The 15,611-nt window shown below is 48.5% G+C and overlaps 1 protein-coding gene across 5 annotated transcripts in view; it reads left to right on the top strand.

Moving 5' to 3' along the window:
- The window catches only part of LOC129716426 (disintegrin and metalloproteinase domain-containing protein 12-like), a 111,890-nt gene that overhangs the window by 19,841 nt on the left and 76,438 nt on the right, over window positions 1-15,611 (top strand). For all 5 annotated transcript variants that reach the window (XM_055666299.1, XM_055666301.1, XM_055666298.1 and 2 more), the window contains exon 2: window positions 8,814-8,926. In XM_055666299.1, the coding sequence (XP_055522274.1) occupies window positions 8,814-8,926 (113 nt within the window). The remainder of the gene's footprint in view (window positions 1-8,813; window positions 8,927-15,611) is intronic.

The following is a 15,611-nucleotide window of genomic DNA, read 5'->3' as shown; positions in this document are numbered from 1 at the left end:
CAACAAAAGCTTTTCACTGAACATGGGCAAAATAAACACCGAGCTGAATGGATGCCTGCAGGGAATCGCTCGTGTTTGAAGGAGTTAATTTATTGGTAAAGTTACGATGTCAGCTCTGGGAGTTTATTTTCATGCAGAGAATTGTCGGGGACGGGATCGCTGCCAATCACGGTGACAGGAGAGGTGTTTGAGATGCTCATTAATCACAGGGAGAGTTGGGAGGCTAATTGTGGAGGAAACAAGTACAGTCACGCCACACACACGTCCAACAGGTTGTGCAAAGAGACAAACATCACAGTGAGACATAGTGTTGGTACACAATGTTATAATAGTGTAGGATCTACTCAATCCCACGACAGACAGCAAAGAACAAACGACACATAGCTGGGACAGACATCAGGTGTTTATTCTGGAAGCCCCTTTTACCTACATCCTCACCAATCATAACCCGTGTGCAGAGAAGGCCAATTAGATTATTATCTAAATGGTGTTAAGTTGGGAAAACGGGTTATTGATAGGGGATGATCAGCCATGATCACAATGAATGGTGGTGCTGGCTCAAAGGGCCAAATGGCCTCCTGCACCTATTGTCTATGTTTCTATGTTTCTATCTGTGTCTCTCACAGTTGTATACACTGTCAAGTCCCTTAAAGGGACCTCTGATCTTCTGGGGGGTAATGTTTAAAAATATTTTAACATTTCCACCCTATGAATAAAGTGGCCTCTACAAATGCCTCTCGTTATTAAATTAATGATGTTCTTCTCCAGGGTGACTTTGGGAAAGGATCTTGGGATTTATCTACGAAAGAACTGCAGATGCTGGAAAAATCGAAGGTAGACAAAAATGCTGGAGAAACTCAGCGGGTGAGGCAGCATCTATGGAGCGAAGGAATAGGTAACGTTTTGGGTCGAGACCCTTCGCTCCATAGATGCTGCCTCACCCGCTGAGTTCCTACAGCATTTTTGTCTCCCATTGGACTTATTGGCACGGTCTCACCAACATCTTTAGTACATTTTTCTTCAATTAATTTCATTTAATTCCTCATTCTTGCTAGACGTTATTTCTTGTGAATTCCCAGCTGTTTGTGTGGGCATAATTCTTCCTCTTTTCACACCACTTCCTATCTTTTGACACCATTTGTATGTTTCACACAAGGGCATTATGGTGGGGCAGCAGTAGAGTTGCTGCCTCACAGCGCCAGACACTAGTAAGATTAAACGAGAACTTACCAGTTTGAAGTTTGATCTTTATTTATGAGGAGTTACGTTGAGGGATTACGTGAAGAACCCGCCAGCCCGCATGCGCGTCAATCTTCAAAGCAGCGGTGTGGAATCACAGATAACAGTTGATGAACTGAGTATAGTAAGATTCGAGAAACTAGAACTACCAGCTGACCTTTATGAGAGAGGGTTGGGAGCGGAGGGCACGTAATCCCTCAACATAACTCCTCATAAAATACAGATCAAACTTCAAACTACTAAGTTCTCATTTAATCTTACTATTTTACTTCGGAGTCACGTGAGTGACTACATGAAGATTTCAAAGCTTTGTGATTTCATGCCGTGGAAACGAGTCCATGCATCACTCACTGCATCAATTGACCAAGGATGAGTGAACGTTAATAATTCATTCAGACATGACATAGATTTAGACATGCTGATGCTTTTTAATGAACAAAAATGACTATAGTACCCCTCTCATCTGGGAGGAAACTATAAACAGAACTAAAAATAGAGTTGGCAAATACCCCCGGACTGGCAATGGGTTTGTTATAAAATGTTTGGAAAGATCGTTCGTTTGACCATCCTGCAGTCGCTAGGATGTGGTACAGCGGAACGTCCATAACCCTGCTGCTGAACTTGTTGCAGCCCTGGTGGAGTGAGATTTAAAAATGTCAGTGTTCAGACCTGCACAAGCCCAAACCTGTTTAACCACCTGGAGATGGTCTATACTGATACCTTCTTATGAGGTTTTATGTAACTAACAAACATTGCTAGATCAGTGCCCCTAAGGCTCTAAGTGACCTTCACTTCGTATTGTAGTAGATATGACCACACACAACCAAAGGTCCATGGGGTATGCCCAAAATCTAGTTTAAGACCTGATGCCCCTGGTCTGCTCCGTTTGACTAAGCCATGAACATAAATTGTTATTTTGCCTGCAGATGTAACCATTCTGTCTAGTCGCAGCTTATGCAATGGCTGGACCCGTTGCGCTGAACCAGCACCATGAGCATAACCACTTTGTAATTGAGTTTGACTAAAGGACAGGGATGTAGCTGGAGCCCACCGGCGAAGCAGTGTCAGCACAACGTTAACATCCCATATCTCTGTGTACCTGGGCCTGGGAGGTTTGAGTTCAAGATACCCTTCATGAATCTAGATATCAGAGGGTGAGACCCAACAGAGTGGGTCCCGCTCCCTGCAGAAAATATGATGAGAAGGTACGTTTGGCACAGTTAATGGTACTATAACTTAATTTTTGTCAAAGACCCATTCGAAAATGAACTCCCAGACATCAGTTATTCGTGCCGTATATATGTAAATTAGTATTTAAGCAAAATACTTCCCATCTCCTGATGACGAAAAGTACTGCTTATCTGGTGTTATCTCTGCAATCTGCAGTGAGCACGTCCATGGTTCGGCCTAACAACCCGAGCCTGCAGGAACAGTCTTTTCAGAGTCTGCAAGTCAATGAATTGATTTTATCATGCATAGATGGTTGCCCGAGTCATGGGCTGAAAAAGCAATTCTATGTTAGAAATAACCATATAAGGTTCTATTCTCAATCCCAACATCAGCGGGAACCATGGCTGCATAGGCCAGTCACTACAAAAAATGAATGATGCGGGATTTTGCTGAACATTTTGCAACCCGACGGATGAGGCAAAATGGAGGAAGACATTCCTCCCCAGTGCAGCGAGAATGCATCTATCGCTTCTGCCATGCCACACACACACACATATATATATATATATATATTTTTTTCCTTCTCTTTTTGCAACTGTTGATTGAGCCTGGATGCAAACATCTCGATCTTTAGTGTTCCATGAGCCACCAAGTAATTGATACTTTGTGATCCATCATACATTCTGCTTTGACATTGATTTTACGTGATGATACACCAGTGCCAAATGAGGTTAGGTAAACTATCACCGGATACTTTGACTTGATTGCACCCATGTGATTAACATATGACACCACTAAAGTGTATCAACTTGGATTTGCGCATGCAGCTTATGCATATTCGCACAAAAACCGTTAACCATTAGAATGCACCTCGTGTCTATAGGTAGTTGATACCATATAACTGGAGAATTGGTTACTCATGCAAATCCCATCACCTCCGTAACTATAGATGGTATTAGTAAATTCCCATCTTGAGCTCTAGAAACATAGAAACATAGAACATAGGTGCAGGAGTAGAGGCCATTCGGCCCTTCGAGCCTGCACAACCATTCAATATGATCATGGCTGATCATCCAACTCAGTATCCTGTACCTGCCTTCTCTCCATACCCCCTGATCCCTTTAACCACAAGGGCCACATCTAACTCCCTCTTAAATATAGCCAACGAACTGGCCTCAACTACGCTCTGAAGCAGAGAACTCCACAGAAAAATGTTTTTCTCATCTCGGTCCTAAAAGATTTCCCTCTTATCCTTAAACTGTGACCCCTTGTTCTGGACTTCCCCAACATCGGGAACAATCTTACTGCATCTAGCCTGTCCAACCCCTTAAGAATTTTGTAAGTTTCTATAAGATCCCTCATCAGTCTTCTAAATTCTGGCAAGTACAAGCCGAGTCTATCCAGTCTTTCTTCATATGAAAGTCCTGACATCCCAGGAATCAGTCTGGTGAACCTTCTCTGTACTCCCTCTATGGCAAGAATGCCTTTCCTCAGATTAGGAGACCAAAACTCTACGCAATACTCCAGGTGTGGTCTCACCAAGACCCTGTACAACTGCAGTAGAACCTCCCTGCTCCTATACTCAAATCCTTTTGCTATGAATGCTAACATACCATTCGCTTTCTTCACTGCCTGCTGCACCTGCATGCCTATTTCAATGACTGGTGTACCATGACACCCAGGTCTCGTTGCATCTCCCCTAATCGGCCAGCATTCAGATCATCTTCAGTTTGTAATATAACTGTAGATTTTCTGACGAAGGCTAGTGGAGCAATGCTAAATACTGATCGTCCACCATAGTGACTTTCATGGAGGTAAATAACGAGAGCTACTTACCAGCATCTCTAACTCCAGGTCCCTTACCTTTGCTGGAGTTCCAGCGAAATTTCATTCGCAGACTCTGTCCATGTTGTAATGTCCATTAGATCGCTGATGCTGCTGACCAACTTCTCTTGTAGTGGCTAGTCCGTCTCTGACGGAGCAGCAATTTTACAGGCAAAGCACCACTCTCCCTCATGTGATTGTGCATTATGCATTAAGCATGGGACCCCGGCACATAGTCACATAGACACTCGTTTAGAATGGGAGTAATTGCACCTGAACCAGGTGTCACCATGCGTCTCCTCAATTTGTCTGTGCATGCCTGTGTACCAAGCATGTTTTGCGACTCCATCTCCCATGGTCTTATAATATAGATGGCTCCATCGTCATCCTTTATAGATCCGAATGGGAGGACTTATGCAACCTGAACCAGGAGCTGCCTCAGGCATGTGTGCATGTATTTTAGCACCATCTCCATCACTGCGCTCAACCGAGTGGGAGGAATGGCAACCCTGAACCAGGCTTTGCTTCAGGCAAATGTGCATACTCCTGTAGCACTCTCTCTACCACTCCTTAACTAGCGTAGGCTGTCGCCAGGTTAACTAGCGTAGGTTGTCACCAGGTTAACTAGTGTAGGTTGTCGCCAGGTTAACTAGTGTAGGTTGTCGCCAGGTTAACTAGTGTAGGTTGTCGCCAGGTTAACTAGTGTAGGTTGTCACCAGGTTAACTAGTGTAGGTTGTCGCCAGGTTAACTAGTGTAGGTTGTCGCCAGGTTAACTAGTGTAGGTTGTCGCCAGGTTAACTAGTGTAGGTTGTTGCCAGGTTAACTAGTGTAGGTTGTCGCCAGGTTAACTAGTGTAGGTTGTTGCCAGGTTAACTAGTGTAGGCTGTTGCCAGGTTAACTAGTGTAGGCTGTTGCCAGGTTAACTAGTGTAGGTTGTCGCCAGGTTAACTAGTGTGGGTTGTCGCCAAGTGACGTACGTTGTCGCTGGCGCTGACTTCCATTTTTTTTGTTGTTAAAGAAATGATTCTATTTCAAATTTTATGTCAAAGGGGGAGACTAGTCGCCGGTTGTTCGGTGACCTGCTATGACCAAGACAGTCGCCTAAAAATAGCCTAAGTGGGACAGGCCCATTATTAAGTCAAAAATCAAGAGTGTTTTTTAGCGACTGTCGCCGATTCTGCTGGGTCTGCTGGGACCAGGGTTGTGTCTGCTGGGACCAGCGGTGGGTCTGCTGGGACCAGGGTTGTGTCTGATGGGACCAGCGGTGGGTCTGATGGGACCAGGGTTGTGTCTGCTGGGACCAGGGTCGTGTCTGATGGGACCAGCGGTGGGTCTGATGGGACCAGGGTTGTGTCTGCTGGGACCAGGGTCGTGTCTGATGGGACCAGCGGTGGGTCTGATGGGACCAGGGTTGTGTCTGCTGGGACCAGGGTCGTGTCTGATGGGACCAGCGGTGGGTCTGATGGGACCAGGGTTGTGTCTGCTGGGACCAGGGTCGTGTCTGATGGGACCAGCGGTGGGTCTGCTGGGACCAGGGTTGGGTCTGCTGGGACCAGGGTTGGGTCTGCTATTGTCACTGGAACCAGTGGTGGGTCTGCTGGGACCAGGGTCGTGTCTGCTGGGACTGCTGCTGGGACCAGGGTTGTGTCTGCTGGGACCAGGGTCGTGTCTGATGGGACCAGCGGTGGGTCTGCTGGGACCAGGGTTGGGTCTGCTGGGACCAGGGTTGGGTCTGCTATTGTCACTGGAACCAGTGGTGGGTCTGCTGGGACCAGGGTTGTGTCTGCTGGGACCAGGGTTGTGTCTGCTGGGACCAGGGTCGTGTCTGATGGGACCAGCGGTGGGTCTGCTGGGACCAGGGTTGTGTCTGATGGGACCAGGGTTGGGTCTGCTGGGACCAGCGGTGGGTCTGGTGGAGGTGCTGGGACCAGCAGTGGGTCTGCTGGAGTTGCTGGGGCCAGGGTTGGGTCTGCTGGAGGTGCTGGGACCAGCAGTGGGTCTGCTGGAGGTGCTGGGACCAGGGTTGGGTCTGCTGGGACCAGCAGTGGGTCAACTGGGACTAGGGTTGTGTCTGATGGGACCAGGGTTGTGTCTGATGGGACTAGCGGTGGGTCTGCTGGGACCAGCGGTGGGTCTGCTGGAGGTGCTGGGACCAGCAGTGGGTCTGCTGGAGTTGCTGGGGCCAGCGGTGGGTCTGCTGGAGGTGCTGGGACCAGCAGTGGGTCTGCTGGAGGTGCTGGGGACCAGGGTTGGGTCTGCTGGAGGTGCTGGGACCATGGTTGGGTCTGCTGGGACCAGGGTTGGGTCTGGTGGAGGTGCTGGGACCAGCAGTGGGTCTGGTGGAGGTGCTGGGACCAGCAGTGGGTCTGCTGGAGGTGCTGGGACCAGCGGTGGGTCTGGTGGAGGTACTGGGACCAGCAGTGGGTCTGCTGGAGGTGCTGGGACCAGGGTTGGGTCTGCTGGAGGTGCTGGGACCAGGGTTGGGTCTGGTGGAGGTGCTGGGACCAGGAGTGGGTCTGCTGGAGGTGCTGGGACCAGGGTTGGGTCTGCTGGAGGTGCTGGGACCAGGGTTGGGTCTGGTGGAGGTGCTGGGACCAGCAGTGGGTCTGCTGGAGGTGCTGGGACCAGGGTTGGGTCTGCTGGAGGTGCTGGGACCAGGGTTGGGTCTGGTGGAGGTGCTGGGACCAGCAGTGGGTCTGCTGGAGGTGCTGGGACCAGGGTTGGGTCTGCTGGAGGTGCTGGGACCAGGGTTGGGTCTGGTGGAGGTGCTGGGACCAGCAGTGGGTCTGCTGGAGGTGCTGGGACCAGGGGTGGGTCTGCTGGAGGTGCTGGGACCAGGGTTGGGTCTGGTGGAGGTGCTGGGACCAGCAGTGGGTCTGCTGGAGGTGCTGGGACCAGGGTTGGGTCTGCTGGAGGTGCTGGGACCAGGGTTGGGTCTGGTGGAGGTGCTGGGACTAGGAGTGGGTCTGGGAGGTGCTGGGACCAGGGTTGGGTCTGCTGGAGGTGCTGGGACCAGGGTTGGGTCTGGTGGAGGTGCTGGGACCAGCAGTGGGTCTGCTGGAGGTGCTGGGACCAGGGTTGGGTCTGCTGGAGGTGCTGGGACCAGGGTTGGGTCTGGTGGAGGTGCTGGGACCAGCAGTGGGTCTGCTGGAGGTGCTGGGACCAGGGTTGGGTCTGCTGGAGGTGCTGGGACCAGGGTTGGGTCTGCTGGAGGTGCTGGGACCAGGGTTGGGTCTGGTGGAAGTGCTGGGACCCTTTGCTGGAACTTGCTGGAAGGAAGTCACAATGCAGCTTTATGGGACTTTGGTCAGGCTGCATATGGAGTAGTGTGTGCAGTTCTGGTCGCTCCCATTACAGGAAGGATGTGGTGGCTTTGGAGAGGGTGCAGAGGAGGTTTACCAGAATGATGCCTGGATTAGAGAGTTTCAGCTACAAGCACTTGGATTGTTTTCTCATTACGACAGAAATTGAGGGAAGATTTGATATAAATATGTAATATGTTGATATATGGATAGGGTGGACAGAGCAAAGAGGTCCTTCTGCAGTTGTACAGAGCCCTAGTGAGACCACACCTAGAGTATTGTGTGCAGTTTTGGTCCCCTAATTTGAGGAAGGACATTTTTGCTATTGAGGAAGTGCAGCGTAGGTTTACAAGGTGAATTCCCGGGATGGCGGGACTGTCATATGCTGAGAGAATGGAGCAGCTGGGCTTGTATACTCTGGAGTTTAGAAGGATGAGAGGGTATCTTATTGAAACATATGATTGTTAAGGGTTTGGACACGCTAGAGGCAGGAAACATGTTCCCGATGTTGGGGGAGTCCAGAACCAGGGGCCGCAGTTTAAGAATAAGGAGTAAGCCATTTAGAACGTAGACGAGGAAACACTTTTTCTCACAGAGAGTGGTGAGAGGAAACACTTTTTCTCACAGAGAGTGGTGAGTCTGTGGAATTCTCTGCCTCAGAGGGCGGTGGAGGCCGGTTCTCTGGATACTTTCAAGAGACAGCTAGATAGGGCTCTTAAAAATAGCGGAGTCAGGGGATATGAGGAGAAGGCAGGAACGGGGTACTGATTGGGGATGATCAGCCATGATCACGTTGAATGGCGGTGCTGGCTCGAAGGGCCAAATGGCCTACTCCTGCACCTATTGTCTATTGTCTATTTATTGAAATGTCCAACACTAGAGAGCATAACTTTAAAGTGAGAGGGGAATGTGGGGGGTGGGGGGGGCAGGTTTTTACACAGAGGATGGTGGGGCCTGGAGTGGTGGTGAAGGCAGATATGATAGTGGTGTTAAAGTGGCTTTTAGACAGGCGCATGGATATGCAGGGACTGGAGGGATATGGATCATGTGCAGGCAGAGGAGATCAGTTTTACATGACGTCAGGTTTAGCACGGACATTGTGGGCCGAAGGGCCTGTTTGTGCACTGGACTGCTCAGTGTTTGTGTCTCTGTGTTTGACATTTTCTCTGCGTGCTATCAGCCGTGGTCCATTCACATCCCAGCCCGGGGACTGTAGAGACCACCCACCAGAGACGTATATCCAGTGACGTGTCCTCTGTTTCTCTTTGTATCCCAAGCTGCAGACGGACTCCACAGGAAGAGCCTTCTGGACGAGCTGACGGATTACACATTTGTGTTCCCGTACGTGGTCTCTGGGAAGAGGAAGCGGAGTCTAGCGACTGTTCCCCAGGTAATTCCTCCGTCAGTTTCCACAGTCGGAGGAACGGGCTTCGACCCACCTGCCTCGGGAAGCCCCCTGGCACAAAGTTCAGTTTAGAGGTCCAGCACGGAAACAGGCCCTTGGACCCACCAAGTCCGCATCGACCAGCGATCCCCGCACGCTAATGGGCGTGTCCCACTTACGCGACTGCCGGCACCCGTCATAGGTTGTTGTAGGTCGCCAAAACATTTCACCATGTTGAAAATCCAGCAGCGACCAGAACAAGGTACGACTCTTTGGGCGACTACTCACGACCGTACAGGCTTCACCCCGCGATATGTCGACAGGGTGTCGCCTGTATGGTCGTGAGTCGTCTCCTAAGTCGCCCAAAGAGTCGTAGCGTCGTTCTGGTCACCGCTGGATTTTCAACATGTTGAACATTTTCGGCGACCTGCAAAGACCTATGACGGATGCTGACAAAAGTCGCGTAAGTGGGACATGCCCATTACACCAGCGACAATGTTTACACTCATTAAGCCAATTAACCCACAAACCCGCACGTCTTTGGAGTATTGGAGGAAACCGGAGCACCTGGAGAAAACCCACGCAGGTCACGGGGAGAACGTACAAACTCCATACAGACTGCACCCGTAGACGGGATGGAACACGGGTCTCCAGCGCTGCATTCGCTGTAAGGCAGCAACTCTACCGCTGTGCCACAGTGACATTAGGCAGAGAGTCACACAGCTGAGTGTTTGTCGGCACTGGGCCTGTACTCGCTGGAGTTTAGAATAATGAGGGAGGACCTCATTGAAACATACAGAATAGTGAAAGGCCTGGATAGAGTAGATGTGGAGAGGATGTTTCCACTAGTGGGAGAGTCGAGGACTAGAGATCATAGTCACAGAATTAAAGGACGTCTTTTAGGAAAGAGATGAGGGGGAATTTCTTCAATCAGAGGGTGGTGAATCTGTGGAATTACTTGCCACAGAAGGCTGTGGAGGCCAAGGCAGTGGATATTTTTAAGGCAGAGATAGATAGATTGTTAATTAGTACAGGTGTCATGGATTTATGAAAGGTAAATCATGTCTGACGAATCTTATAGAATTTTTCGAGGATGTAACTAGTAGCGTGGATAGGGGAGAACCAGTGGATGCGGTGTATCTGGACTTCCAGAAGGCTTTCGACAAGGTCCCACATAAGAGATTAGTGTACAAACTTAAAGCACAAGGCATTGGGGGTTCAGTATTGATGTGGATAGAGAACTGGCTGGCAAACAGGAAGCAAAGGGTAGGAGTAAACGGGTCCTTTTCACAATGGCAGGCAGTGACTAGTGGGGTACCCCAAGGCTCAGTGCTGGGACCCCAGCTATTTACAATATATATTAATGATCTGGATGAGGGAATTGAAGGCAATATCTCCAAGTTTGCGGATGACACTAAGCTGGGGGGCAGTGTTAGCTGTGAGGAGGATGCTAGGAGACTGCAAGGTGACTTGGATAGGCTGGGTGAGTGAGCAAATGTTTGGCAGATGCAGTATAATGTGGATAAATGTGAGGTTATCCATTTTGGTGGCAAAAACGGGAAAAGCAGACTATTATCTAAATGGTGGCCGATTGGGAAAGGGGGAGATGCAGCGAGACCTGGGTGTCATGGTACACCAGTCATTGAAGGTAGGCATGCAGGTGCAGCAGGCAGTAAAAAGAAAGCGAATGGTATGTTAGCTTTCATTGCAAAAGGATTTGAGTATAGGAGCAGGGAGGTTCTACTGCAGTTGTACAGGGTCTTGGTGAGACCACACCTGGAGTATTGCGTACAGTTTTGGTCTCCAAATCTGAGGAAGGACATTATTGCCATAGACGGAGTGCAGAGACGGTTCACCAGACTGATTCCTGGGATGTCAGGACTGTCTTATGAAGAAAGACTGGATAGACTTGGTTTATACTCTCTAGAATTTAGGAGATTGAGAGGGGATCTTATAGAAACTTACAAAATTCTTAAGGGGTTGGACAGGCTAGATGCAGGAAGATTGTTCCCGATGTTAGGGAAGTCCAGGACAAGGGGTCACAGCTTAAGGATAAGGGGGAAATCCTTTAAAACCGAGATGAGAAGAACTTTTTTCACACAGAGAGTGGAGAATCTCTGGAACTCTCTGCCACAGAGGGTAGTTGAGGCCAGTTCATTGGCTATATTTAAGAGGGAGTTAGATGTGGCCCTTGTGGCTAAGGGGATCAGGGGGTATGGAGAGAAGGCAGGTGCGGGATACTGAGTTGGATGATCAGCCATGATCATATTGAATGGCGGTGCAGGCTCGAAGGGCCGAATGGCCTACTCCTGCACCTAATTTCTATGTTTCTATGTCATGGGGAGAAGGCAGGAGAATGAGGTTAGGAGGGAGAGATAGATCAGCCATGAATGAATCGGTTATTAGATTATGAGCTTAGGGGCACAGTAACAGGCCCTTTGGGCTACACGGCCTCAGCAAGGCCAGCAGCATAGTCAAGGACCAGTCTCACCGCTGCTCACTCTCTCTTCTCCCCATTCCCATCAGGCAAGTGGTACAGAAGTGTGAAAACACACACCTCCAGATTTGGGGGCAGTTTCTTCAAAGCTGTTATCAGGCAACTGAACCATCCTATCAACAACTAGAGAGCGGTCTGGACCTCCCATCCACTTCATTGGAGACCCTCGGACTATCTTAAGTACTCCAGGTGTGGTCTCACCAAGTACAACTGCAGTAGAACCTCCCTACTCCTATACTCAAATCCTTTTGCAATGAAAGCTAACATACCATTTGCTTTCTTCACTGCCTGCTGCACCTGCATGCCTACTTTCAATGACTGGTGTACCATGACACCCAGGTCTCGTTGCATCTCCCCTTTTCCTAATCGGCCACCATTCAGATAATAATGGTGACCACCATGTCCCAGCTACACTAGTCCCGCCTGCCTGTGTTTGGCCCTTATCTCTCTAAACCTGTCCCATCCATGTACTTGTCAAGTGGCTTAAATGTTGATATCATTCCCACCTCACCTGCCACCCCTGGCAGGTCATTCTATATATTCACCACTCTTTGTGTGAAAACGTTGACCCTCAGGTTCCTATTTAATCTGCCCCTTCTCACCTTAAATTACAGACCTGTGAGTTTATGTGGTAGGCAGGTTACTGGAGGGTATTCTGTGGTTGAGGATATACATGCATTTAGATAGACAAGGACTGATTAGGGATAGCCAGCATGGTTTTGTACATGGGAGGTCTTTTCCCATAAATCTTATTCTGTTTTTTAAGATATGACCAAAAAGGTTGATGAGGGCAGAGCTGTAGATGTTGTGTACATGGACTTCAGTAAGGGGTTCGACAAGGTGCCACATGGTAGGCTGCTCTGGAAGGTTAACGGCAAGGGTTGCAAGGAGAGATTTATTATATAAAGTAAGTAAGTAAGTTTATTGGTCACGTATTCACATACAAGGAATCTGCCTTGGTGCTCCGCTCACAAGTAACAACATGACATACAATGACAGTTACGAATGACTCAGAAAACACAACATTAATAATAATAAAACATTCATGATAAAACACCATTGATCAAGCATGTGAACCAACAAAATACCAGATCAAAGGGAGATAAAAAGTGGATAAAAACTGTTTTTATGTCTGGCTGTGGCAGCTTTGACAATCCAGAGTTGCCTTCCAGAGGGAAGTGACAAAGAGTTTGTGGCGTTTGAGGTGAGAGGGGTCAGAGACGCTCGCTTCCTGGCCCTTGTAGTGTACAGTTCATCAATGGAGGGAAGGTTGCAGCCAATAATCTTCTCTGCTGATTGGACGATTCACTGCAGCCTCCAGGTGTCGTGCTTGGTGGCTGAGCCAAACCAGACCATGATGGGGGAGGTGAGAACAGACTCTACGAAGGCCGTGTAGAATTGGACCATCATTGCCTGTGGCAGATTGTGCTTCCTCAGCTACCGCAGGAAGTACATCCTCTGTTGTGCCTTTTTGACTGTGGAGTCGATGGTAGCCCCCCACTTAAGGTCCTTGGAGATGATGGTTCCCAGGAACTTAAAATACTCCACAGATGTGACTGTGGTGTTGTTGATGGTGAGTGGGGTGAGGGGAGGGGGGCTCTCCTAAAGTCTACAATCAATTCCACTGTCGTAAGAGCATTGAGCTCTAGGTTGTTGCTACAGCACCAGGACGCCAGCTGTGACACTTCCTGTCTGTAGGCAGATTCCTCCCCATCCTGGATCAGTCCAATCAGCGTTGTGTCATCCGCAAACTTGAGAAGCTTGACAGAGGTGTCTGTGGAGGTGCAGTTGTTGATGTAGAGAGAGTAGAGGAGAGAGTACGCAGCCTTGCATATTGTATATTAATGATTTGGACGAGGAGATTGAAGGTTTTGTGGCCACGTTTGCGGATGACACGAAAATAGGTGGAGGGGCAGGTAGTGTAGAGAAAGCAGGGACTCTGCAGAAGGACTTGGACAGGTTGGGAGAGTGGGCAGAGAAGTGGCAGATGGAATATAGTGTAGCAAAGATTCATGCATTTTGGTAGTAGGAATAAAGGTGTAGACTATTTTCTAATTGGGGAGAGAATTCAGAAATCAGAGGTGCAAAGGGACTTGGGAGCTGGTGCAGGATTCCTAAAAGGTTCATCTGCAAGTTTAATCGGTAGTAAAGAAAGCAAACTCAATGCTAGCATTTATTTCAAGACGGCTTGTATACAAAAACAGATATGTAATGTTGAGGCTCTATTAGGCACTGGGAGGCTGCATTTGGAATATTGTGAGCAATTCTGGGCACCATATCTGAGGAAGGATGTGCTGGCTCTGGAGAGGGTCCAGAGGAGGTTTGGCGGCACTGAGCCTGTACTCGCTGGAGTTTAGTGAAAGGCTTGAATATAGTCACAGGTAGGACGTACAAACTCCGTACAGACAGCACCCGTAGTCGGGATGGAACACGGGTCCCCAGCGCTGCATTCGCTGTAAGGCAGCAACTCTACCGCTGTGCCACCGTGACATTAGGCAGAGAGTCACAGCTGAGTGTTTGTCGGCACTGGGCCTGTACTCGCTGGAGTTTAGAATAATGAGGGAGGAACGTCATTGAAACGTACAGAATAGTGAAAGGCCTGGATAGAGCGGATGTGGAGAGGATGTTTCCACTAGTGAGAGAGTCGAGGACTAGAGATTATAGCCGCAGAATTTAAGAACGTTCCTTTAGGAAGGAGATGAGGAGGAATTTTGCTAACCAGAAAGTGGTGAATCTGTGGAATTCATTGCCACAGAAGGCTATGGAGGCTGTCATTGCAGACATAGATAGATTCTTGATCAGCATGGGTGTCAGGAATTATGGGGAGAAGCCAGAAGAATGGGGTTGAGAGGTAAATCAGTCATGATTGAATGATGGAGTAGACTTGATGGGCCGATTGGCCTAATTCTGCTCCTATCACAGGAAGTTCTGAAGGTACATTGAAATTCCTTCTCTGTAGAAGGTGTGGTAAATTGGATTAGTAAGTATGCAGATGATACCAAGATAGGGGGTGTTGTGGATAATGAAGAGGATTTCCAAAGTCTACAGAGTGATTTAGGCCATTTGGAAAAATGGGCTGAAAGATGGCAGATGGAGTTTAATGCTGATAAATGTGAGGTGCTACACCTTGGCAGGACAAATCAAAATAGGACGTACATGGTAAATGGTAGGGAATTGAAGAATACAGTTGAACAGAGGGATCTGGGTATAACCGTGCATAGTTCCTTGAAGGTGGAATCTCATATAGATAGGGTGGTAAAGAAAGCTTTTGGTATGCTAGCCTTTATAAATCAGAGCATTGAGTATAGAAGCTGGGATGTAATGTTAAAATTGTACAAGGCATTGGTGAGACCAAATCTGGAGTATGGGGTACAATTTTGGTCGCCAAATTATAGGAAGGATGTCAACAAAATAGAGAGAGTACAGAGGAGATTTACTAGAATGTTGCCTGAGTTTCAACAACTAAGTTACAGAGATAGGTTGAATAAGTTAGGTCTTTATTCTCTGGAGCGCAGAAGGTTAAGGGGGGACCTGATAGAGGTCTTTAAAATGATGAGAGGGATAGACAGAGTTGATGTGGACAAGCTTTTCCCTTTGAGAATAGGGAAGATTCAAACAAGAGGACATGACTTCAGAATTAAGGGACAGAAGTTTAGGGGTAATATGAGGGGGAACTTCTTTACGCAGAGAGTGGTGGCGGTGTGGAATGAGCTCCCAGTGGAAGTGGTGGAGGCAGGTTCATTGGTATCATTTAAAAATAAATTGGATAGGCATATGGATGAGAAGGGAATGGAGGGTTATGGTACGAGTGCAGGCAGGTGGGACTAAGGGGAAAAACATTTGTTCGGCATGGACTTGTAGGGCCGAGATGGCCTGTTTCCGTGCTGTAATTGTTATATGGTTATATGGTTATATGGTTAAACATTATAGTTTCACAGAGTGCTGGAGTAACTCAGCGGGTCAGGCAGCATCTGTGGAGAACATGGATAGGTGACGTTTCACAGAGTGCTGGAGTAACTCAGCGGGTCAGGCAGCATCTGTGGAGAACATGGATAGGTGACGTTTCACAGAGTGCTGGAGTAACTCAGCGGGTCAGGCAGCATCTGTGGAGAACATGGATAGGTGACGTTTCACACAGTGCTGCAGTAACTCAGTGGGTCAGGCAGCATCTGTGGAGAACATGGATAGGTGACG

The sequence above is a fragment of the Leucoraja erinacea genome, unplaced genomic scaffold (assembly GCF_028641065.1).
Source record: "Leucoraja erinacea ecotype New England unplaced genomic scaffold, Leri_hhj_1 Leri_232S, whole genome shotgun sequence".
In the NCBI taxonomy this organism is placed as follows: Eukaryota; Metazoa; Chordata; class Chondrichthyes; order Rajiformes; family Rajidae; genus Leucoraja; species Leucoraja erinaceus.
The sequence above is the reverse complement of the archived record's forward strand: the minus strand, read 5'-3'. Positions and strand labels throughout refer to the sequence as shown.